Source organism: Gorilla gorilla, chromosome 17 (genome assembly GCF_029281585.2).
Source record: "Gorilla gorilla gorilla isolate KB3781 chromosome 17, NHGRI_mGorGor1-v2.1_pri, whole genome shotgun sequence".
NCBI classification, from domain to species: Eukaryota; Metazoa; Chordata; class Mammalia; order Primates; family Hominidae; genus Gorilla; species Gorilla gorilla.
The window spans coordinates 76,450,389-76,473,214 of record NC_073241.2 but is presented as its reverse complement, the minus strand read 5'-3'; the positions used below and the strand labels follow the sequence as shown (position 1 = coordinate 76,473,214).

The following is a 22,826-nucleotide window of genomic DNA, read 5'->3' as shown; positions in this document are numbered from 1 at the left end:
GGCTAACACGGTGAAACCCCGTCTCTACTAAAAATACAAAAAATTAGCCGGGCGTGGTGGCGGGCACCTGTAGTCCCAGCTACTTGGGAGGCTGAGGCAGGAGAATGGCGTGAACCCGGGAGTCGGAGCTTGCAGTGAGCCGAGATCGTGCCACGGCACTCTAGTTTGGGCGACAGGGCCAGACTCCATCTCAAAAAAAAAAAAATTACTGGGATATTCGTCATCCTTGTTCCAGTTCCAAGCGTGTGAAATCCGGTGTGTATTTTGCACCTGCAGCACTGACCACACCAGAGCATTGATTGCACATCACCGGTCTAGACAAGCGGCAGGACTTTCAGTCTTCAGCGAGGGGCGGTTCTTAGCCAGATGGGGGCGGGGCTTCCCGGAGAGTTCGTTTTGGGCCCCATCGGCTTCCGTAGGAAGGCACCGGCCGTGGAGGCGCCACGTCCCTTGCGGCGGCGGGAGAGAAATCGCTTGGACTTCGGGGCGGCCTCGGACAGCCATGGCCTTTACCCTGTACTCACTGCTGCAGGCAGCCCTGCTCTGCGTCAACGCCATCGCAGTGCTGCACGAGGAGCGATTCCTCAAGAACAGTGAGTGGGACCGCGGGGCGCGGGCTGGGGCTGCGGCGGAGTCCCCGGGGGCGCGGAACCTAATGGGGCCGTGTGAGGGGACACCAAGGGCCGGGACAGAAGAACAGCGGAAGGCTCGGCTTGGAGTGGAAGCCGAGCCTTTCCTCTCATCAGGTTTGGGCTCAACAGCCGGGAGAATATTCAACAGACACCCGCTGTGCAGGGCCCAGGGAGTTGGGGTGGAGGGATACAGAAGTCAGTCAGGAACGCCTCTGCTTGCGATTACTTCAGGTCAGTAATTTAATTCAGTTTTCTGTGACTACTTTTTTTTTCTTGAGGGGGAGTCTCGCTCTGTTGCCCAGGCTGAAGTGCAGTGTCGCGGTCCTGTGACTACTTTTAATAGTCGAAAACCCGGGGTCTGAGTTTCGGGCTAAGAGTTGGGGGTGTGGGGCCGGGTGCGGTGGCTCACGCCTGTAATCCCAGCACTTTGGCAGGCCGAGGCCGGCGGATCATGATGTCAGGAGTTTGGGACCAGCCTGGCCAACATGGTAAAACCCCGTCTCTACTAAAAATACAAAGATTAGCCGGACGGGAGGCTGAGGCAGGAGAATCACTTAAACCTGGGAGGCAGAGGTTGCAGTGAGCCGAGATTGCGCCATTGCACTCCAGCCTGGGCAATAGAGTGAGACTCCGTCTAAACAAAACAAAACAAACAAAACAAAACGAGTTGGGTGTGGAGGGGAAGGAGGCGTGACTCATTTTGGAGCATCAGTAGTTCACTAACTGATGGAAGGCAATAAGTGTTCCTGGGCTTTAGGAATTACAGGAAGGGAACGTGTTGGAGTTATCAGGACATTCAGACACTCATGTTCCAAGAAAAGTTTATTCAGATAGCTTATTGGGTGCATAGAGTGTGCCAAAAACTCTGCTAGAATTTAGAAATTCAAAAATGAAAACACAAGTTATACCTTCCAGGACCTCACGTTGTGTACCAAGTATGCCCGTTTGAATCACTGAAACGTAAACCCAGGAGCAAGATTGATTCATTTCATTTACTTCAGAAGATATTTATTGAGTGCAAAGTATGTGCCAGGCCCATTTATAGTAACTGAAGTTACAGCAGCTACTCTGCCCTTCTGATGGAAGTTAATCTAAATAAAAACTAAACAAATGACAATAACAAGTATAGAGAGTACTATGTAAGAGAAGTACGGGCAGATACTAACTTGTGTATCTGCGAAAGCTTCTTGGAGGAAGCGTGTCTAACCTGAAATCTGACACATGAGTAAACATTAACTCGGTGAAGGTGAAGGGTTGGGAGGAGCTGGAAGGGTGAGGAGAGCTTTAAGCAGTGTAGACCTGGTGTGAAAACTGAGGCAGGTGAGAAGAGGGTCTTAAGACAGCGACATGACCAGATTTGTGTTATTTGCAAGATCCTTCAGGCTACAATACGGAGGAAAGATTGGAAGGGAAAGCAGTGGACGTGGGAAGACCCATTTTTTTTTTTTTTTTTGAGACGGAGTCTCACCCTGTCTCCCGGGCTGGAGTGCAGTGGCGCAATCTCGGTTCACTGCATCCTCCGCCTCCCAGGTTCAAGCGATTCTCCTGCCTCAGCTTCCCGAATGGCTGGGATTACAGGCACGCACCACCAAGGCTGGCTAATTTTTGTATTTGTAGTAGAGACGGGGTTTCACCATGTTGGTCAGGCTGGTCTCGAACTCCTGACCTCGTGATCTGCCCACCTCGGCCTCCCAAGGAAGAACAATTCTAAATAGGGCAAGTAGACACGAGTGGGTATGACAACAATAATAGCTAATACTTACGTAGCGCTTACGTACAGGATCTGTATCAAGTACCTTACATATATTAACTGGTGTAGCCTTCACAGCAACTCTATGAGAGAGTTTCTGTTTTCCAGTGGAAAACTAGAATCACAAAGAGAGTAGGTGGCTTTTCTAAGAACACACAGGTAGAAAGTAGAAAGTGGTGGATCTAGGATTCAAATGTCATCTTCCAGAGTTCATCTGTTCACCGCTATCCAGAAAAGTAGAAGGGATCAAGTTGGGGGTTGAATTGTGTCCCTCAAAAAGATGTGTTGAAGTCCCAACCCTTGATACCTATGAAGGTGACCTTGTTTGGAAACAGGGTCTTTGCAGATATAATCAAGTTAAGATGAGATCATACTGGGTTAGATTGAGGGCTTTAGATCTAATGACTGGTGCCCTTATAAGAAAAGAGAGATTTGGAGACACACAGATGCACACGCAGAAGATCATGTGACAACTGAGGCAGAGATTGGAGTGATGCATATATAAGACAAGGTATACCAAGGATTTCCAGCAACTACTGGATGTTAAGAGAGAGGCATGGATGAGATTATCCCTCAGAGCCCCCCAGAAGGAACCAACCCTGCTTACGCCTTGATTTCAGACTTTTAGCCTCCAAAATTATGAAAAAATTTCTGTTAAGCCACCCAGTTTGTGCTGCTTTGTTATGGCAGCCCTAGGAATTTTATGTGGATCAAAAGATATTTTAAAAGTAGAGGCTGGGCATGGTGGCTCATGCCTAGCACTTTAGGAGGCCAAGGTGGGCAGATCACTTGAGGTCATGAGTTTGAGACCACTCTGGACAACATGGTGAAACCTGTCTCTACTAAAAATACAGAAATTAGCAGGGTGTGGTGGCGGGCGCCTGTAATCCCAGCTACTCTGGAGGCTTAGGCAGGAGAGTCACTTGCCTGGGAAGCAGAGGTTGCATTGAGCTGAGATCGCGCCACTGCACTCCAACCTGGGTGACAGAGCAAGACTATGTCTCGAAGGAAGAAAAAAAAGGTAGAAAAGGGAGAATTTACTCTTGGACTTTGGGAATAAGAGTGGATGAAGTCAAAGATCTCTTGGCCCTCTGGGTTAAGCCACTGAGTGAAGGGTAATACCTTTACTGAGTTAAACAGTATTGGAGGAAAATTTGGGGTGATGGTGCTAGGTAAGAAGGTGAAGATATAATGAAATAAATTTTAGTCATGCTCAGTTTGAGATTTCTATGAGATACGCAAGTGGAGATGTAGAATAGCCAGTTGCGTTTAAGTCCATAGAACAGCAGCACGAATTAGGGCGGAGATTGAAATTTGAGTTTGTCAAGCATAGATAATAAATGAAGTCATGTGAGAAGATGAAATTATGAAAGAAAAGAGTAGAGTACAAAAAGAATTGGTGCCCCAGACAGCCCTAGAATCTCCTCTAGTATTTATTGTTTAGGTAGAGATGGAAGAACTGACAGGAGAACTTGACAAGTGAGCAAAACAGAGAGATGGAAAAACCTAGACAGTGGGATTTCACCAGAGTCGGGAAGTGTTTGAAGAGATACTACAACAGTGGGATGTTACTGAGTAGCTTAGTACGGTAGTCCCCCCTCATCTGTGGTTTGTCTTTCCGCACTTTTCAGTTGTTGTAGCCTGCCATCTGAAAGTACTAATTGGAAAATTGCAGAAATAAGCAATTCATGTTTTAAATTGCAAGCTGTTCTGAGTAGCCTGATGAATCCTGTATCATGAGGACATGAATCTTCCCTTTGTCCAGCATATGCACATTGTATATGCTACCCACCTATTAGTCACTTGGTTATCAGATTGAAAAAAATACACTACATATACGGTTGGGTACTATCTTCTGTTTCAGGCATCTACTGTGGAATCTTGAAGTGTATCTCCAAGATTAAGGGGGAGGACTACTGTAAGTTAAGGACTGAAAAGAGTCCTGATTCAGGGTGGTGGAGGTCATTGGTGATTTTATAAGAGCAATTACAGCAGTGGGTAAAATCCAGATTGGAATGGGTTGGGAAGTGAGTAGAAAGTTATAAAATGGAGACAGTAAGATTATCCAATGTTATCTTTAAGTTGGAGGAAAAGAAGAAAAGGTAGCTTGAAGGGATATGGGGGTGTGTTTTATGGTGGTGGTTTTGTGTTTAGAGCTTGAGGTATCTCAGCAGTGACAATGAAAACTAGCCCTGTCTCTTCAACAAGACAGCACTATGAAGAGAGTGGAGGAGGGGATGATCAGTGAGGCATATACACAAAATGTTTTCTAAGAAAGACCAAAACATAAGGCCCAGCACCGTGGCTCATGCCTGTAATCCCAGCACTTTGGGAGGCCGAGGTGGGCGGATCACTTGAGGTCAGGAGTTCGAGACCAGCCTGGCCAACGTGGAGAAACCCCGTCTCTACTAAAAATACAAAAAATTAGCTGGGTGTGGTGGCACATGCCTGTAATCCCAGCTACTGGGGAGGCTGAGGCAGGAGAATGGCTTGAACCCAGGAAGCGGAGGTTGGAGTGAGCTGAGATCCCACCACCACACTACAGCCGGGGCGACACAGTGAGACCCTGTCTCAAAAAAAAAGACCAAAAAAGAGAAATGTCAATCTGCTAAATCTCAGAACAGTAATAGTCTCTGTCATTTGAGCCACAACCTGCTCTCGCAGCCTCCACAAAAAAAAAAAGCAAAAGGAAGGAAGTAATAAAGATTACAGTGAAAGTTAATGAAATACATAGTAGAAAAATACTAGAATTAACAAAACCAAAAGCTGATTCCTTGACAAAATTGACAAGTCTTTAGCTAGACTGACTAGACTCAAGTAAATGGGAAATCCGAATAGACCTGTAACATACAAAGAGAGATAATGAATAATTTAAAAACTTCTCATGAAGTCAAGCCTTCAGCATTGCTTTCTACCAAACATTTAAAGAAGACTTAATACCAATTTCTCACAAACTCTTCCAAAAGATGGAGGGGATAGGACACTTTTCAATTCATGCCATGATGTCAGTATTAACCTAATATGAAAACCAGACAGCGACATCACAAGAAAAGAGACTATCGACCTGTATCTCTTTTGAATATAGCTGCAAAAATTCTCAACGAAATACTGGCAGACTAAATCTAGCAACCTATAAAAGAGATTATATACCATGAACAAGTGGGATTTGATTTATCTTGGGAGTACAGGGTTAGTTTAACATTTGAAAATCAGTTATGTAATCAGTGATATTAATAAAAATCACACAGTCTTCACAAAAAATGCAGAAAGGCATTTGACAAAAATCCAGTACCCTTTCATGATAAAAAAAAAATACTCAACAAACTAACAATAGGAGGGAACTTTCTTAATCTGATAAGGAGCATGTATGAAAATTCCCTAGTTAACATCATACTTAATGCTGGAACACTAAATTCGTTCCCTGATGTGGAATAAGACAAGGATGTCCTCTCTTGCCATTTTTATTTAACATCATAATGGGGATTCTAACCAGGACAGTTAGACAAGAAAAACGAAAAGACATCCAGATTATGAGGTTGAAAAAATAAAACTGTGTTTATAGATGACATAATTTTGTATATATAGAAAATCCTAAAGAGTCCACTACAAGGCTATTAGGACAAATGAATGAGTTTAATAAGATTGCAGGATTTAGGAACACTATATAAAAATCATTTGTTTTTCTGTGCACAATGAACAATTGTAAATGAAATAAAGGAAATAATTTTATTTACAATATTAAGAAGGATGAAATACTTAGGAATAAATTTAACAGTACAAGTTTCATGCTATGAGAACTATAAGGCATTGTTGAAAGAAAGAAGATTAAAGATCTTTTTAAAGATAAAGACTTCCCATATTCACAGAACAGAATACTTAATCTTATTAAGATGATAGTACTTAATATTGATTTATAGGTTTAATGTGGTGTCTATCAAAATCCCAGTTAGCTTTTTTGAAGAAACTGATGAGTTGATCCTAGAGAAAATGCAAGGAATCCAGAATAGTCAAGACAATCTTGAAAGAGAAGAACAAAATTGGAGGAGTTGTGCTTTCCAATTTTAAAACTTAGTGCAAAGGTCCAATAATCAAAACAAGATGATGCTGGCATAAGGGTAGACATAGATCAATGAAATAGAATTTAAAGTCCATTAAAAAATCCTTACATTTATATCAATTGATTTTCAATAAGGGTGCCAAATAGCCTTTTCAACAAATTGTGCTATAATAACTGAATAGCCATATAAAACAAAGTAAAATTGGACTCCTACCTCACACCATCTTCAAAAATTAACTCATAATCATAGACTTACAAACTGTGAGATAAAAAGCTATACAACCCTTAGAAGAACATACAGACAAAAAGCTCTGTGACTTTCGGTTGGGTAAAACCATCTCAGATACAATACCAGAAGCACAAGTGCCAAAGAAAAAATAGATAAATTGGATTTCATCAAAATTTTAAAAAGTTCATGCTTTGAAAGACAACCACAGACTGTGATAAAATATTTACAACTCAGGTATCTAATGAGTGATTTCTATCCATAATATATAAAGAACTATTTGAACTAAATAATAAAAGATAAATAACTCAATTAAAACATTTACAAAGGAACTGAATAGAATTTTTTCCAAAGAACATAAGCAAATGATCAATAAGCACATGAATAGATGGTCAACATTATTAATCATTAGAGAAGTGCAAACCGAAACCATAATGAGATACCACTTCACACCAACCAGGATGGCTATAATAAAAAAGTTAATAAATAAAATAATAAATATAATAAATAAAAAAGTTAAAAACACTAAATAATAACAAGTATAGGTGAGGTGGTGAAGAAATTGGAATTGTCATATATTGTTAAAGAGAATGTAAAATGGTTCAGCCACTTCGGAAAACAGTCTGGCTGTTGCTCAAAATGTTAAACATGGTTACTGTATGACACAGTGATTCTACTCCTAGGTATACCAAGAGTATTGAAAACAAACATGGAATGTTCAAAATAGCATTATTCATAAAAGCCAAAAAATGGAAACAACCCAGATGTCCATCAGCTGATGACTAAACTGTAGATATCCATACTGTAGAATACTATTTGGCAAAAAAGTAATGAAGTATTATTACACACTACAATATGGATGAACCTTGAAATCATTATATTAAGTGAAAGAAGCTAGTCATAAAAGACCACATATCATATGATACTGTTTATAAGAAAGACCACATAGCATGTGATACTCTTTATGTTAGGCAATTTTATATAGACAGAAAGTAGATTAGTGGTTGCTTGGTGCTGGAGGGCCTGAGGTTGTGGGAAGTGGTTGCCAGTGTGTACAGGGTTTCTTTTGGGGTGGTAAAAATACTCTAAAATTGAATGTGGTGATAGTTGCACAACTCTGAATATACTTCAAACCACTGAATTATATGTATGAATTGTAAGGTATCCAGAAAGCTGGAGGGTCTTTGTTTGTTTTTTGAATTACACATTCTTACCTGAAAATAGGAAGTTTTGATAAGGTTATAGAACAGTGTGAACTCATACTCTGCTGATGGAAGTATAAATTGGCACAACCACTTTGAAAAACTTTTTGGCAGAAGTAACTAAAGCTCATCATACACATCTTCTATGGTCCTGCAGTTTCACTCTTATACAAATGCTCATAAATATGTGCACCAAAAGACATGTAGGAGAATGTTCATAGCAGCATAATCATAATGAAAATTAGAAATGGTAGAATGACTAAATTGTATTCATATAATGGAATGCTGCATAACAATGAAAAAGAATGAACTGTGGTCCTACAAAGCAATATGGATGACTGTGACACAATTTGAGCAAAAGACAGGCACAAAAGAATATATAATTGGATAATTCCTTTATCTAAAGTTTAAAAATAGACATAACTAATCTATAGTGCTATCTTCCTTCATGGTTTTGAAATCTAATGAGCTTTTAATACTCACTAATGCTACAGGCTGAATAATGTTCATTTCATCTTGTTAGTTATGTTTAATAACAAGTCTTTGATTATTCTACCCTTAGGTGAAACTTAAAGTTAAGGGATTTTTTTTTGTCTTTTTTTTTTTTTTTTTGGGATGGAGTCTTGCACTGTGGCCCAGGCTGGAGTGCAATGGCATGATCTCTGCTCACTGCATCCTCTGCCTCCCAGGTTCAAGCAATTCTGCCTCAGCCTGCCGAAAAGCTGGGATTACAGGAACCCACCACCACCTAGCTAAAATTTTTTTTTTTTTTTTTTTTTTTTTTGAGACGGAGTCTTGCTCTGTCACCCAGGCTGGAGTGCAGTGCGCACGATCCTGGCTCACTGCAACCTCTGCCTCCCAGGTTCAAGTGATTCTTCTGCCTCAGTCTCCTGAGTAGCTGGGACTACAGGCGCTGCCGCCACCACGCCTGGCTCATTTTTGTATTTTTAGTAGAGACTGTGTTTCACCATGTTGGCCAGGCTGGTCTTGAACTCCTGACCTCAGGTGATCCACCCGCGTCGGCTTCCTAAAGTGCTGGGATTACAGGTTTAAGCCACCACGCACAACTGGGATATGTTTTAGAACACCTGCAATGTGTCTAACATTGTTTCAGACATTTTGGGTTTATAAGAGAAATACTTGGTTCTTGCCTTCAAGGAATGTAATTTATTTAAATAAACTATATGAGCTAATTGGAGAATAATAAGTGACAGTTAACTTCACATTATTGATTGGGGTTAATATAAAATATACTGTAATTCCATTCCATCTCCACAGCTAATTTAGGAAAGCATAGATTTGTATGATGTCTGTAGCATCTCAGATTTTGTAGAATGGTCTCAATTTTGTATATTTAAAGCCAGTGTTCCAATAAACCAGTAATTCTCACTTGAAAGTATATTTCAGAATTATTAAAAGAGCATTTAAAAAATATAATGCCCAAACCCTACTCTAGATCTATATTCAGATTTTTAAAGTGAAGTTCAGTAGTGTGTATTTTCCAAAATTTGTGCAGGTGATTGACATTTGTGCCCTTAACATTAAAAACTCCTGGTACAGGGGGCCGGGTGCGTTGGCTCATGCCTGTAATCCCAGCCCTTTGGGAGGCTGAGGCGGGCAGATCATCTGAGGTCAGGAGTTCGAGACCAGCCTGGCCAACATGGTGAAACCCTGTCTCTCCTCAAGTACAAAAATTAGCCGGGCGTGGTGACACTCTGCCTGTAATCCCAGCTGCTTGAAAGGCTGAGGCAAGAGAATGGCTTGAGCCCAGGATGCAGAGGTTGCAGTGAGCTGACACTGCGCCACTGCACTCCAGCCTGGGTGACAGAGTGAAACTCCATCTCAGAAAAAAAAAAACAAAAAAAAAACTGCTACAAACTATTAGAATGGCCCAGAAATATTAATACTTTGCTGTCTGGAACTTTGTCTTCCACGTTTTGTCTTCTCTACAGAGGTAGCCTAGAAATATTTTGCCTGAGAATGTGTTTTGAATGTGGTCTCCAAATTAAGGGAACACACTACATTGGCTTGTCTAAGTGGATAAGGTTGTTTAAAAATATCTAAATATGTTTTAAAATAGAAGTTTAAAATATTTTAAATACTTACTAAATATTGTTTATATAGGTGCTTTCTTGTTGCCTAGGTTTCTTTATTTTATTTGTTTTTAATTTGGGTTTTTAGATAAACAAGCATAGATTTTTGTAGCAAACTCCTTACTGGTCATCCTGCCTCCAGTTTCGCTTCTCTCAGGTGAAGCTGAGCATGTTCTTCAGTGGTTTGAAATTCTTCAGTTCTTCAGTATCTGTAGCCTTCAATATAAACTTCAACACTCTCATGTGATTTACAAGCCTACCATAAGGTGCCCCTTCCTCCTCCTCCTCCTCTTTCATCCTTCCCCAGTATTTGTCCTGTGTACCATTTTTACCACTGCTGAGCCTTTACTCATTAGTGACCTTGACTTAACCCCTTTAAGTGGTTAACTCCTCAGCCTGTCAGTTAAGACCTACCTCTGGCATTGCCCTTTCCCACAAACTGTCTGTGACCCATCTCCATGGGTCATAGCATCACTGTAGTTTCTTTTCAGTCGAGGCCAGTAGACTGAGAAGGATCCTCTTATTTTTACAGTTCTGTCAATCAACGAATGTTTTCTAAATAATTAAATAACTTTATCATTATCATATTCTTGCAATTCCTGATATGAGGGATATGTGTATTCTTATAAATAATTTAGCCAATATTTTGACAGTGATACAGGGAATATGTTGTTTCTTCCAGTTTTCCACAATGATGTTAATTTCCTTTTAGTTCAAGAAAAAAAAATGCCACATAGTGAAGTGGATTTTGATACCTGCAAAAAATTGTTCTTACTAGAGTTTTTGTTTGCTTTATCCAGTACCAGTTTGACAAGTATTTATCATATCCAGTACTAGGTGTATGTTATGAACACCACAATAGAAACATCCCTCACATAAATCAGTGTATTAGTCAGCTCAGGCTGCCATAACAAAATACTATAGACTGGGTAGCTTAAACAATTTTCTCACTGTTCTGGAGCCTGGAAGTCCAGGATCAGGGTACTGGCATGGCTTGGTTCTGGTGAGGGCCCTCTTTCTGGCTTGCAGATGGCCAGGCTTCAGGCCATAGCAAACAGTTAACATACCACACACTATTACTTGATTTAGGGTTTATTAATAAATGATGGCTCTAGACCAATATATTATTTTAGATTTTAAAATAGTGAGTGAGCTATTGTTGAATTTTAAAAAGCTTTTGTTGAATTTTATCAGGGATTAAATGGAAATAATATAGAACTAAGAAAAAGCAGTATACCAGATAATTTACTTCTGCATGTATCTTTTTTTTTTTTTTGAGACAGAGTCTTGTTCTGTCACCCAGGCTGGAGTGCAGTGGCACTATCTCAGCTCACTGCAACCTCCATCTCCTGGGTTCAAGCGATTCTCATGCCTCAGCCTCCCATGTAGCTGAGATTACAGGCACACGCTACCACGCCCAGATAATTTTAGTAGTTTTAGTAGAGGTGGTTTTTTGCCATGTTGGCCAGGCTGGTCTTGAACTTCTGGCCTCAAGTGATCTGCCCGCCTTGGCCTCCCGAAGTGCTGAGATTACAGGCGTGAGCCATCACACCTGGCCACCATTGATCTTTTTGATAAAGGTACTTTTTAAAAACTTACATTAGCAGAGTTCTTTGTGTAGTTTATTAGGCACTTTCATGTTTATGATAGCATTTGATCACATGTAAACTTGGTAACATTGACAAAATCACTTTCATTTTCTTTTACAGATATGGAAATTGATCTCAGAGAGGCTGAGATCTGCTCAGGGTCAGCGAGCTCTCAAAACTGTTACTAGTACTTTTTCTTCAAAATATGTGTGTCAAGCGTTTTTGGCTGAGCCTGGATGGATTGCCATTTTGTACGTGACTTTTTGAAGTCTGGACAGCAGAAGAACGTGTTTGGTGGTTGCAGTCAGTAACTTTTTCTATTCAACTTTATTTCTGAAATTAAGGCAGCAAGTACTGCTGACTGGTCTTATCATTTATTCTCTGCCAGGCCCTCTAGCTGTGGAAGTGACAAGAAAGCCAGAGAATTAAATCTCTCTCTTTTTTTTTTTTTTTTTTTTTTTGGAAAGAGGGTCTCTGGCACCCAGGCTGGAGTGCAGTAGCATGATCACAGCTCACTGCAGCCTTGGCCTTCCAGGCTCAAGCAGTGCTCCCACCTCAGCCTCCTGAGTAGCTGGGACTACAGGAGCATAACACCACACTCGGCTAACTTTTTAACTTTTTGTCAGGCTGGTCTCGAACTCCTGGGCTCAAGCAATCTTCCCACCTCAACTTCCCAAAGTGCTGGAATTGTAGGTGTGAACCACCACACCCGGCCAAATCTTTCTCTTAAAAAGAAAAAAAAAAAAAAACGAAAAACAGCAATGCTTCTTAAAGCTTTGGCTAGGTTCCTGAGAAAAACAACTGAGACTCCCTATATAGCAGTTGGAGGGTAAACTATTTGTTTTAGTAAAAGATAATCCCTGGCCCCTGATCTTTTACTTGTCACATTTTTATTTGTATGTGGAATATCTAGACTAATGATTTACTCTCTCCATCCAAAAATTCTCCATCCATTTTTTTTTTTCATTCTGGTGGCATAAGAATAGAGACTGGGCTGCAATTAACTAACTTACTATATGTTTAAATTACTTCAGTGGTGATGCTTAAATTATGTTAATTCCGGTATTGTAGAGTTCTATCGTATTTTGTTGAAGAGCAATTTTTTTTTTTTCTGGGAGTCACTCATCTCACATGTAAAAAAATATGTTTAAGCAATTTTTTGAAACAGATCTAAAAGAAAAAAGATTGCTGGGAAGTATGGTTTCCAATAAAAATTGAGTGCATAATCCATATAGTACTTAAGACAAATCCTTTTTACCATATGCGAAATTGTGGCTGTGGTTGGAAAGGATTGATAATTTTACCAATGATACATTTTAAAACAAGTAAAGAAAATGAAACTATCAATACCATGTAAAGGTGGTTTTAAAACATAATTTTAAATAACATGATGCCACAGAACTCATCCTAGCCCTCAGGATATTCATGTTGTGGGGAGGAAGACCTAACTGCAGAGGGCTTTCTTTTTAAATGTTGTTTTTACTTTTATCAAAGTAATATGTGTATGGTTTTCAAAGTCAAAAAGCTCATCAGTTTATAAAGAAAGATAGAAGCCATTTGCCTCATTCCTCCTCGACCTGAGCCCCATTCCTTAGAAGCAAACTATTGACTTATGCTATGGAAGGGTTTCACACAATTATACCACCAGCAGCACACTCAGGCTTGAGCGAGCACAAGTATACTAGTCCTCCCTTATTTCACAATTTCGCTTTCCACAGTTTCAATTACATGTAGTCAATCACAGTCTGAAAATACTGAAATGGGAAATTCCAGAAATAAGTAATTTATACACTTTAAATTGTGGGCTGTTATGAGTAGCATGATGAAGTCTTGCACCGTCCTATTCCATTCCACCTGGGACATGAATTACTCATTTGTCCAGCATCTCCGTGCTATGTATGCTGCCTGCCTCAGCTAGCTGTTAGTCACTTAGTAGTTGTCTTGGTTATCAGAGTAAATGTTGTAATATCGCAGTGCTTATGTTTAACCCTTATTTTACTTAATAATGACCCTAAAGTGTAAGAGCAGTGATGTTGGCATATTGTTATAATTACTCTATTTTATTATTAGTTACTGTTGTTAATCTCTTACTATGTCTAATTTATAAATTAAACTTTACCAGAGGTGTGCATATATAGGAAAAATATATATATAGTATATATAGGGTTTGGTACTATCTATGGTTTCAGGCATCCCCTGGGGATCTTGGAGTATATGCCCCATAGATAAGGGGGGATTACTGTACACATACTTCTCCATCTCTCCCTTCTCCAACCAATTATTGGTTATATCAGCATTCCATATTTACATTATTATCACTATGAATATTGCTCATAGCTGAATGGTAAAAAAAATGACTTTTATTCTTATAGTTGATTTGTGATTTAGATGTAGCATTCTAGATTGAAACTAATTTTTCTGCAGAGTTTTGAAGACATTGTACCTTTTAATTTTCTCATTCATTGGGCTGTTTTCTGATTGGACCCTTTTGGCTAAAAAGGCTCATGTCCTTCGTTTGGGGATATTTTCACTTAATATTTCTTCAATAATTGCTTCTTTTTTTTTCTTTCTTTTTGGAACTGATTATTTTGACAGATTTATACTCCAATTTTCTTTTTTCTTCAATTGTGTTTGGTAGGTGTTCTTAATTTCATCTTTCAACCCGTTTTTGAACTTTTAATCCTAATGTAGCACGAGCTGCTTGATCCCTGGATGGGATCTGTTCTTAGGGTATTCTGTTTTTGTTTCATAGCTGCAATGGCTTTTATCTAAGGATGTTCATTTAAAAAATGCATTTTTCTACTTCTTGCATCTTCTCTTCCTTAGAGTCTCCATTTCTGTTTGATATGTCTTTCCATATTAAGAATTGTTCTTTCTTGACTATTTGTTTAATTGTAAGGGACTGAGAAGCTCTTTGGAAGTTCCATGTGTGTAGTCAGGGCTTGTTTACTGGTGTCTCAGTGTTAAGTGAATGAAGAAATTGGCTATTTCATTGAGGTGAGGCCCCCAAATGTCAGTATTGGGAGGAAGTCTTTCTTCCGACAACTGGCCAATTTCCAGAGTAATTTTCCTAATAGGTCCGTGGCCTGGGGGTTGGGGACCCCTAAATTACTCCCATGGACCTATTAGGAACTGGGCCACCCAGCAGGAGGTGAGTGGCAGGTGAGTGAACTAAGTATCATCTGTATTTACAGCCACTCCCCATGGCCCACATTAGTGCCTGAGCTCTGCCTCTTGTTAGGTCAGTGATGGCATTAGATTCTCATAGGAACATGAACCCTGTTGTGAACTGTGCATGCTAGGGATCTAGGTTGTGTACTCCTTGTAAGAATCTAATGCCTGATGATCTATCACTGTCTCCCATCATCCCCAGTTGGGGCCATCTAGTTGCAGGAAAACAAACTTAGGGCTCTCACTGATTCTACATTATGGTGAGTTGTATAATTATTACAGTATGTATTACAATGTAATAATAATAGAAATAAAGTACACAATAAATGTAATGCACTGGAATCATCCTGAAACCACCACCACCCCCCAACCCGTCTGTGGAAAAATTGTCTTCCATGAAACCAGTCCCTGGTGCCAAAAAGGTTGGGGACTGCTGGAGTAACTGACTGCAAATAGGAATACTTGGAAGGGTGTGGTAGGATATAAAACTAGAATGTCAATTTAAGGAGTTTGGTCCTTATTCAGTAGGCAATGGGAATTGAGGTAGCAAGATCTAACCCTTTAAGGGAGAAAACTCAAAGGGTTGAGACATCAAGATTACAAGGTTATCTATTGAAAGAGTCTTGCAAGAGATAGCAAAGGCTGCGATAGTGACAACTGTGATGGTAGTTGTACTATGGGAATTCAAAAAAGAACGAAAACCCTGTGGACTGGAAGGGCTATAAGCAGAACCTGAGCTAGGTTCTGTGAAGAGTGAGTAGGAGTCAACAACAGCCCTGTTGTAAACTTGAATTTTAAATTAGTTTTATACCACAGCATATCTCAGTGACAAAAAAGCAAACAACCATTATTTAGCATTTTATTTCAACCAAATAAAAGTTGATTAAAAGTGAAGTCTTATTTCCTGATATTTGAGTCTTTCAGGTATATCTATTTAAAAAAACTGTTCTCTTCAACTTTAAGGGTTAGCGTGTCAGGAATTAATTAAGCCCTGTAGTCATACGAGATAGGAAAAAGTGGACATGAAATGAGGACAAGAGAAGGACAAATTGCAGAAATGAGGACATGTAAGTCTTCAGAAGAATGTGTCACACAATAGAAAAAGAATTAATGCGTAAGGGTGAAGAAATAATGATTTGTAGTATCATAGGAGAATAACAAAAGAATGTAAAAGACTCATAGAGAATAAGAGGGGTAGTGGGCTAAATTCCTCAACTCAAAATTAATAAATGAAGCGGAATGATCAAGGAAAAGGGAAAAAAGATATGTCCTCCTGGCAGCCTAGAGCATGTTTTGGAAGCCTAACCAAGCTATTACAGGTTTGGATCATAATCTCAAAAGTCCTGGATGCCATAATTCCTAATGTTTTGAACCCCAAAAGATTAAAATCCTGAATGTTGAAATCTTGAAAGCTGAATTTTGGGGAAGGGATTAGTGTGTTTTTGGGTATAAACAGGATAGTTATATCATGTTAGGTGCATCATGTTAGGCGGAACTATTACCATGTTCTTGTCTTTATTTGCATTTGGTGGGAAATTCAGGTGAGTGGATTGGCTACCAGATGCTGCAGTGGTGAAAACTTCAGTTTAAAAATGTGTCATTTGCCTGCGTTAGCATTCCTTCCAGCTGATGGCATTCCAGGAACTTTTAGTGAATTGAACCCGCATTTGCCTGAAGAAGCCAGCGAAGTTACTGACTGGTTCAAAAATAATTATGTGCATAGTAGGGTAAGAAGACAGTGATGCAGCAGTATTGCTGTTTGATCACCAGTGTTGTTTCCACCAAATTTGTGGTCTCTATATAAGTGGATGTGGAATGTATTTCTGGGTACCCAAAACAACATAGAAGCATGGCACAGAGGATGGGAACTTTTTTTTTTTTTTTTTTTTGAGACGGAGTTTTGCCCTTGTTGCTCAGGCTGGAGTGCAATGGCGCGGTCTCAGCTCACCACAACCTCCACCTCCTGGGTTCAAGCAATTCTCCTGCCTCGGCCTCCTGAGTGTCTGGGATTACAGGCATGCACCACCATGCCCAGCTAATTTTGTATTTTTAGTAGAGACGGGGTTTCTCCATGTTGGTCAGGCTGGTCTCGAACTCCCGACCTCAGGTGATCCACCCACCTTGGCCTCCCAAAGTGCTGGGATTATAGGTGTGAGCCACCGCGCCTGGCCAAGGATGGGAACTTTTAATAGGGAAAGCTCATGTTGATGTATATCAAACCATAGAAGAATTTCAAAAAGAGCAAGTGCCACCTAGAAAATGAACGTGAACATTTTGTCTGAGGAAAGCCATGTCCTAAAGAAAAATAAAGCAGCTATTCATTGTGACGCAGGACATCAAAATATAGTTAATGATGGAGAAAGCCAACCAGCTCTTAAGGAATATCTCCATGCAATTGCCCATAATCTCTCCCTGTAATAACACATTATCACATGTCAATTTTTTTCAGCTTTCTTCTTTTTTTCAGTTGTTTTCACTATTTTCAATTGTCAGCATGATTTTTTACAATTCCCAATGCTATGTATTTCATCTTTACATCATTTGCAATACTGGAGGTATAAACTGTGTAGAAACTTTTGAGAGTTCTAATTTGTTTTATGCATTCTTTGCAAATTTGACTGCAAAAGTACATTACCACAGTGTTGACTTTGTGTTTAGGCATTGTGCATGCATGTAAAAACGTTGAAACTTCCTCAGTAAATAAAGGTTCTTTATATCTGTCTGCATTAGTGAAAAATAAAATTTCTTGTTATCTTGGCTCTTTGGGCAATTGCATATGCAATGGTGACCTACTGTAGCTTTTGTAAAGACTTAGGTTGTTTGTCACAGTACTTCAGATGACCACAGTTAGATAAAGCTAGGTGAGCACACTTACTAACCATAGTGATAATGTGTTTATACATTTCCTTTTTGACCTCTTTGTGAATATGGTTCACCTGCTCATGGCTGTTATACCTGTGTGACTGTCATTAGCATACCTTAGTGCTGCAAAAATATGTATATGCTGTCATTGCCTATTTTTTGTGTAAAGTGGCCTTTGAAGTGTTCTGTTGTGTTTTTATGTTTCTCAAATGACACATTTGCCTCTTTAAAAAAAATTTTTAAATTGAGACAGGGTCTCTGTTGCCCAGGCTGGAGTGCACTAGCATGATCACGGCTCACTGCAGCCTTAACCTCCCCCAGGTTCAGGGGATCCTCTCACCTCAGCCTCCCGAGTAGCTGGGACTACAGGTGCACGCCATCACACCTGGCTAATTTTTGTATTTTTAGTAGAGACAGGGTTTCGTCATGTTACCCAGGCTGGTCTCGAACTCCTGGGCTCAGGCGATCCACCAGCCTTGGCCTCCCAAAGTGCTGGAATTATAGGCGTGAGTCACCATGCCCAGCCCCCAAATTCTTTAAAAGATAACTCCCCTTTTAAAAACGTAAATGAGGGCTGGGTGCGGTGACTCATGCCTGTAATCCGGGAGGCCAAAGTGGGTCGATCGCTTGAGCCCAGGAGTTCAAGACCAGCCTGGGTAACATGACGAAACCCCATCTGTACTAAAAATACAAAAATTAGCCGGGTGTGGTGGTGTGCGCCTATAGTCCCAGCTACTCGGGAGGCCGAGGTGGGAGGATCACCTGAACTTGGGGAGGTTGAGGCTGTAGTAAGCCGTGATTACACCACTGCACTCCAGCCTGGGCAACTCCAGCAGGGTGACAGAGTGAAACCTTGTCTCAATTTTAAAAAAAAGAAAGAAATACTTAGGCTGAATGCTGTGGCTTGTACTTGTAATCCCAGCACTTTGGGAGGCTGAGGTGGAGGATCACTTGAGATTAGCCTAGGCAGCAAAGTGAGACCCTGTCTCTATATTATGGTAATTTTTTAAAAAGAATCTAAAAAAGTATTCTTCCTAGAATTACGTTTTTGAGATTTTGATATTTCTTGTCATTTTGGGGATTTTAGACTTCAGGATTTTGATCTTTTGGATTTTCAAGATTTGGTATCATGGTGTTTGAAAAGATTTGTGTATTTTGGTATTATGATTGACTCCCACTTTACCAGGTTTACTTTAAAAGTTTCCCCAAGTAATGTAGACAGTGATTCTCAGCTACAGCATTTTTATACTAATGATTGTGATGGATTTTATAAATTCTGAATTGAGCTAATTATAATAATTATATAGCTTGACAGTATGCTTTGGTTTTCAGTTGTGACTTGAGAAGTATTTTGTATGATATTTAAAAAAAAAGAAAAAAACAGTTACAAAGATCATCTTCACTAAATTAAATGCCATGGAATAATTTAGATTGTAGTTTGTTTTATAAAATCAGTGTAAATGTAGTGAAATGAGGGTGTTGCTGCTATCAAAAGTTAAAAAGAAAACAAATATTTAACTCATTATTGTGTTAACTTTTCTTAAAAGTCATATGACTTTCTACTTTGTCTTTAACAAGGTCTCAAACTAATCTTTTAGAAGATGACTAGTGAAGGAGGAAGGCAAGTGTGTAATAACTTTTAACACAGCTAATCTTTACATTATACAGTTGGCTGGGGAACAGACCAGGGAATTGGTGGATTTGGAGAAGAGCCGGGAATTAAATCACAGCTAATGAACCTTATTCGATCTGTAAGAACCGTGATGAGAGGTAAGAAGAAAAGCTAATAGAGCATTCTTAAGTTTTAATGTTGTGGTTTAAGTAGCAAGGCTTCTGAGTGTGAATACCATATATGCCATTTGTAGTGGGAATTTTTTTTCTCTTTAACATGGCTTTGCTGCTTGAAAGTTACTGGGGTTTTTTTTTTTTTTCTTAGTTTGCTTCTTACTTCTATCTAAGCCAGTTGGTACAAATAGAATGCGTAGTATAAGATATATATAATCTGTTTGTGTGTTACCTGTCAGAGCTAAAAGACAAAATTATATTCTTGCCTTTTGGAAACTGTTGTTTCCAAGTTGTAAAATCATATACAGTATTGGGAGGTTTTCAAGAGAAAGCTGGGCGTGTTGGTTTACTCCTGTAATCCCAACACTTTGAGAGGCCAAGGCAGGCAGATCACCTGAGGTCAGGAGTTTGAGACCAGCCTGGCCAACATGGGTGAAACCCCGTCTCTACTAAAAATACAAAATTAGCCAGTGGTGCATACCTGTAATCCTAGCTATTTGGGAGGCTGAGGCAGGAGGATGACTTGAACCCGGGAGGTGGAGGGTGCAGTGAGCTGGGATTGTGCCACGCCACTGCACTCCAGCATGGGAGACAGAGCAAAACTCTGTCTCAAAAAAAAAAAAAAAAAAAAAACCAGAAAAGAAAAAAGAAAAATAGAGATTTCGTATCTGTCATTCTATTGGAAAATATTTTTGAGCAATTCAAGAAAAAAAGAGTTCAAAAATCTTTTATTTAAAACCATTATAATTAGGACCTCTTCTCCCTTTACTCACAACCTTGGATACAATGTTAAATAAGTTCATTTTTAATGTAGTAAAATGACACTACAGAATCTTCTTTGCACTATATTTCTAATATCAAGTGTCAGTGGCAACCCTGTGGGTCTACTTCTGCTGGGCTCCAATGCACTCATGTTCTTGGGGTTGCACCGGGACTATCCACAGATGTTTCACATTGATCTAGCTGTTCCAGTGCAACCCTTACTCCCAGTTATACAAGCTCTCTTTAAAATAAGTTTTGGATCTCATGATCCAATGTATTTTAGAATGTTTCTTTGTTATAACTATTTACAACATGATTATGATGACATATTGTTAGATATTTCTATTGTTCCTGGAGGCTAATTATTATTTTCTGGTTTTTTCTCTGTTTTTTCTTTATAGTAACAAACTTTTTTTTTCTCTTTACAGTGCCATTGATAATAGTAAACTCAATTGCAATTGTGTTACTTTTATTATTTGGATGAATATCAGTGGAGAAAATGGAGACTCAGAGGAGGACATGCCAGTAGAAGTTATTACTTCGGTCATTATTGGAATATTTATATCTTAGCTGGCTGACCTTGCACTTGTCAAAAATGTAAAGCTGAAAATAAAACCAGGGTTTCTATTTATCTGTTTTTTTTTTTAATGTTGCACTTGTAGTTTCATTACAAAAGATCATATCATGAAAGGCAGTAACTCTCCAGGACTGGAATATCTGATTGCTCAGTGTTAATAGTAGTTCATGCTGTGGTGAGATTGTTAAAAGGGTGCAAGACTGTTGCTTCTCTTTTTTTAGATATTTTTCTATCTCTCACTTCTCAGGGATGAAATTCTTTTTCAAAGTTTTGAAGTTCCTTGCAACTTAGCCATGATGTGAGTGGTTATCCCTAGATACAATTAAAAGGATTTTTAAAAAGTAATTACTGCACATAAAATGATAAATAGGTAATTTGAATAATTTTATGTTAAGCTCCTTGGTTAATTATTTTGTCTATTGTCTCAGCTATAAATTCAAATTTATACATACTATTGAGTATTAATATTCTCTGATTTCAGGGAGAATTGTCAGTCACATGATGATTATGTTTTTGTTTAACATTCTTTCCATGCACTTGTTATTTTATTAATTTGCCTGAATGATGAGACCAGACCAGTATCTACAGATTTTCATTGTCAGAAAAATCTATAAGTCTGCCCTTTTTACAATGATGATTTAAAAAAACCAACAGCGTAAATATTAGCCCACAAGAGCAGTCCTAAACAATCACAATTACACTGTACTACCCAAGAAGACTGTTTATTGTGAAGCATTTACCTTTCAAAAAATCATTACATTTCTATTTCTTGGTGGAGCAGCACATTGTGGAGTGTGATTCTTAATTCTTCATTGAGTTTGTCAATAGGACATTCATGCTGGATAGGTTGTCTGTTTCTATGTCTCAGACCATCTCGTGAGATTGTTTGCCCATCTCATAATAGTTTTATGCAGAAAGGTTGAAACTATGTAAATGGTTTTTATGGAAATTATCAGTTACAATATTTTAAAGGTGTAGAATGGCATCTTTGTTTATAGGAGAACATTTGTAAATAAAGTTAAATTTCTAAGTCAAGCACTTGTTTTTGTACCTTAGTATAAACCTGTCAGTGTTAACTGCATTAATCTCCATTTTGGGTGAACACCTCTTATTATATGTTCTTTGCTGTAAAATTGCCGAGTATAGAGTTAATGAAAGTAAATATTTACATGTATTTTTTTTTCTTCAGTGAATTAACTGAATTGCTGACATACATCCAGAAGACTCATGAGCACCTTTTATTTCATGACTTAAGTTACTTCTAAAACTATGGAGCAGGTATTAAGTACCTTTTGGCCTTTCCTGAGTTAGAGATCAATGAATGATCTTTGGACTGTAGGCTTGCAGCTAGTCCAAGGAAAGTACCAAGGATTCTTAGTTGATTACTTGGCTCATGTGAATGACTAATTTGGTACTTAGAGGCCGTGTTCTTTTAGCCTTACAAAGAACTGATGCCTGAGTTCAAGTTTGAGCTACTGAAAAGATTCAAAAGAAGCAGTTACTTGAGGGCAGGCCCATTTCCCCATATGGTATGAGCAGTACAAAATTTTTTAAAAAGAAAGAAAAGAGAGACCTTGATCTGATGTTATTTTTCATATAAGACATTACAGCATACCTTCATCTTAATTCAGTGTTGGGATTTTGTCCAAATATTCCATCAGGGAGCAGTCACAGAAGGGCCAGGATCAAAGTATTCTGCAGCCAAGTAGTTCTGAGGAAAGTGAAGCACTGAACTGAACATCAAAATATGTCATATCTGGAGGCCACTTCATAATTCCAGTTTGTGGCTGAAGAGGGGTCTGTAAGCTTTCACTGGTCAGCCCTGGTTTCCCCAGAGCAGTTGTGATTCAGTAAACAGAGTGTGTTATTTTAGTAGACAGTAACTTAAGTGCCTGTTGGCCTGCCCATGTCCTCCCCTTTATCTATTATCAGGATTAACAATTTGTGATGATTCTGGACTCCAAATACGGATGATGTTTATAGTCCTTATGTATTCTGGCCCTGTGTTTGCATGTCTCTGAACTGTGCGAAGGTTCTTGGCTCTAGTCTGTAGATATTAACCAAATTCATCGCTAATCAAGTACAGTGGTTTTCAAACTTCTATAATTAACAGCAGAACC

At 39.1% G+C, this 22,826-nt stretch overlaps 1 protein-coding gene across 2 annotated transcripts; it reads left to right on the top strand.

Annotated features, from left to right (window-relative positions):
* The first annotated feature begins 295 nt into the window (after window positions 1-295).
* IER3IP1 (immediate early response 3 interacting protein 1) lies at window positions 296-21,741 on the top strand. Of its 2 annotated transcripts, none has more exons than XM_004059388.4 (3): window positions 296-593; window positions 19,251-19,352; window positions 20,558-21,741. In XM_004059388.4, the coding sequence occupies exons 1-3, from the start codon at window positions 503-505 to the stop codon at window positions 20,611-20,613; spliced, it is 249 nt and encodes an 82-aa protein (XP_004059436.1). In that variant the 5' UTR covers window positions 296-502; the 3' UTR covers window positions 20,614-21,741. The 2 variants fall into 2 exon arrangements, with proteins under 2 accessions (XP_004059436.1, XP_055224787.1); XM_055368812.2 differs by having other exon boundaries at window positions 400-863.
* Window positions 21,742-22,826: the final 1,085 nt, after the last annotated feature.

What these genes read in the sequence shown, in the direction of transcription:
- IER3IP1 (XM_055368812.2), top strand. Translation starts at nt 503, where the DNA reads ATGGCCTTTACCCTGTACTCACTGCTGCAGGCAGCCCTGCTCTGCGTC. An exon ending in TCTGCTTGCGATTACTTCAG is followed by an intron (nt 864 to 19,250) that starts GTCAGTAATTTA and finishes TACATTATACAG; the next exon opens with TTGGCTGGGGAACAGACCAG. An exon ending in TGTAAGAACCGTGATGAGAG is followed by an intron (nt 19,353 to 20,557) that starts GTAAGAAGAAAA and finishes TTCTCTTTACAG; the next exon opens with TGCCATTGATAATAGTAAAC.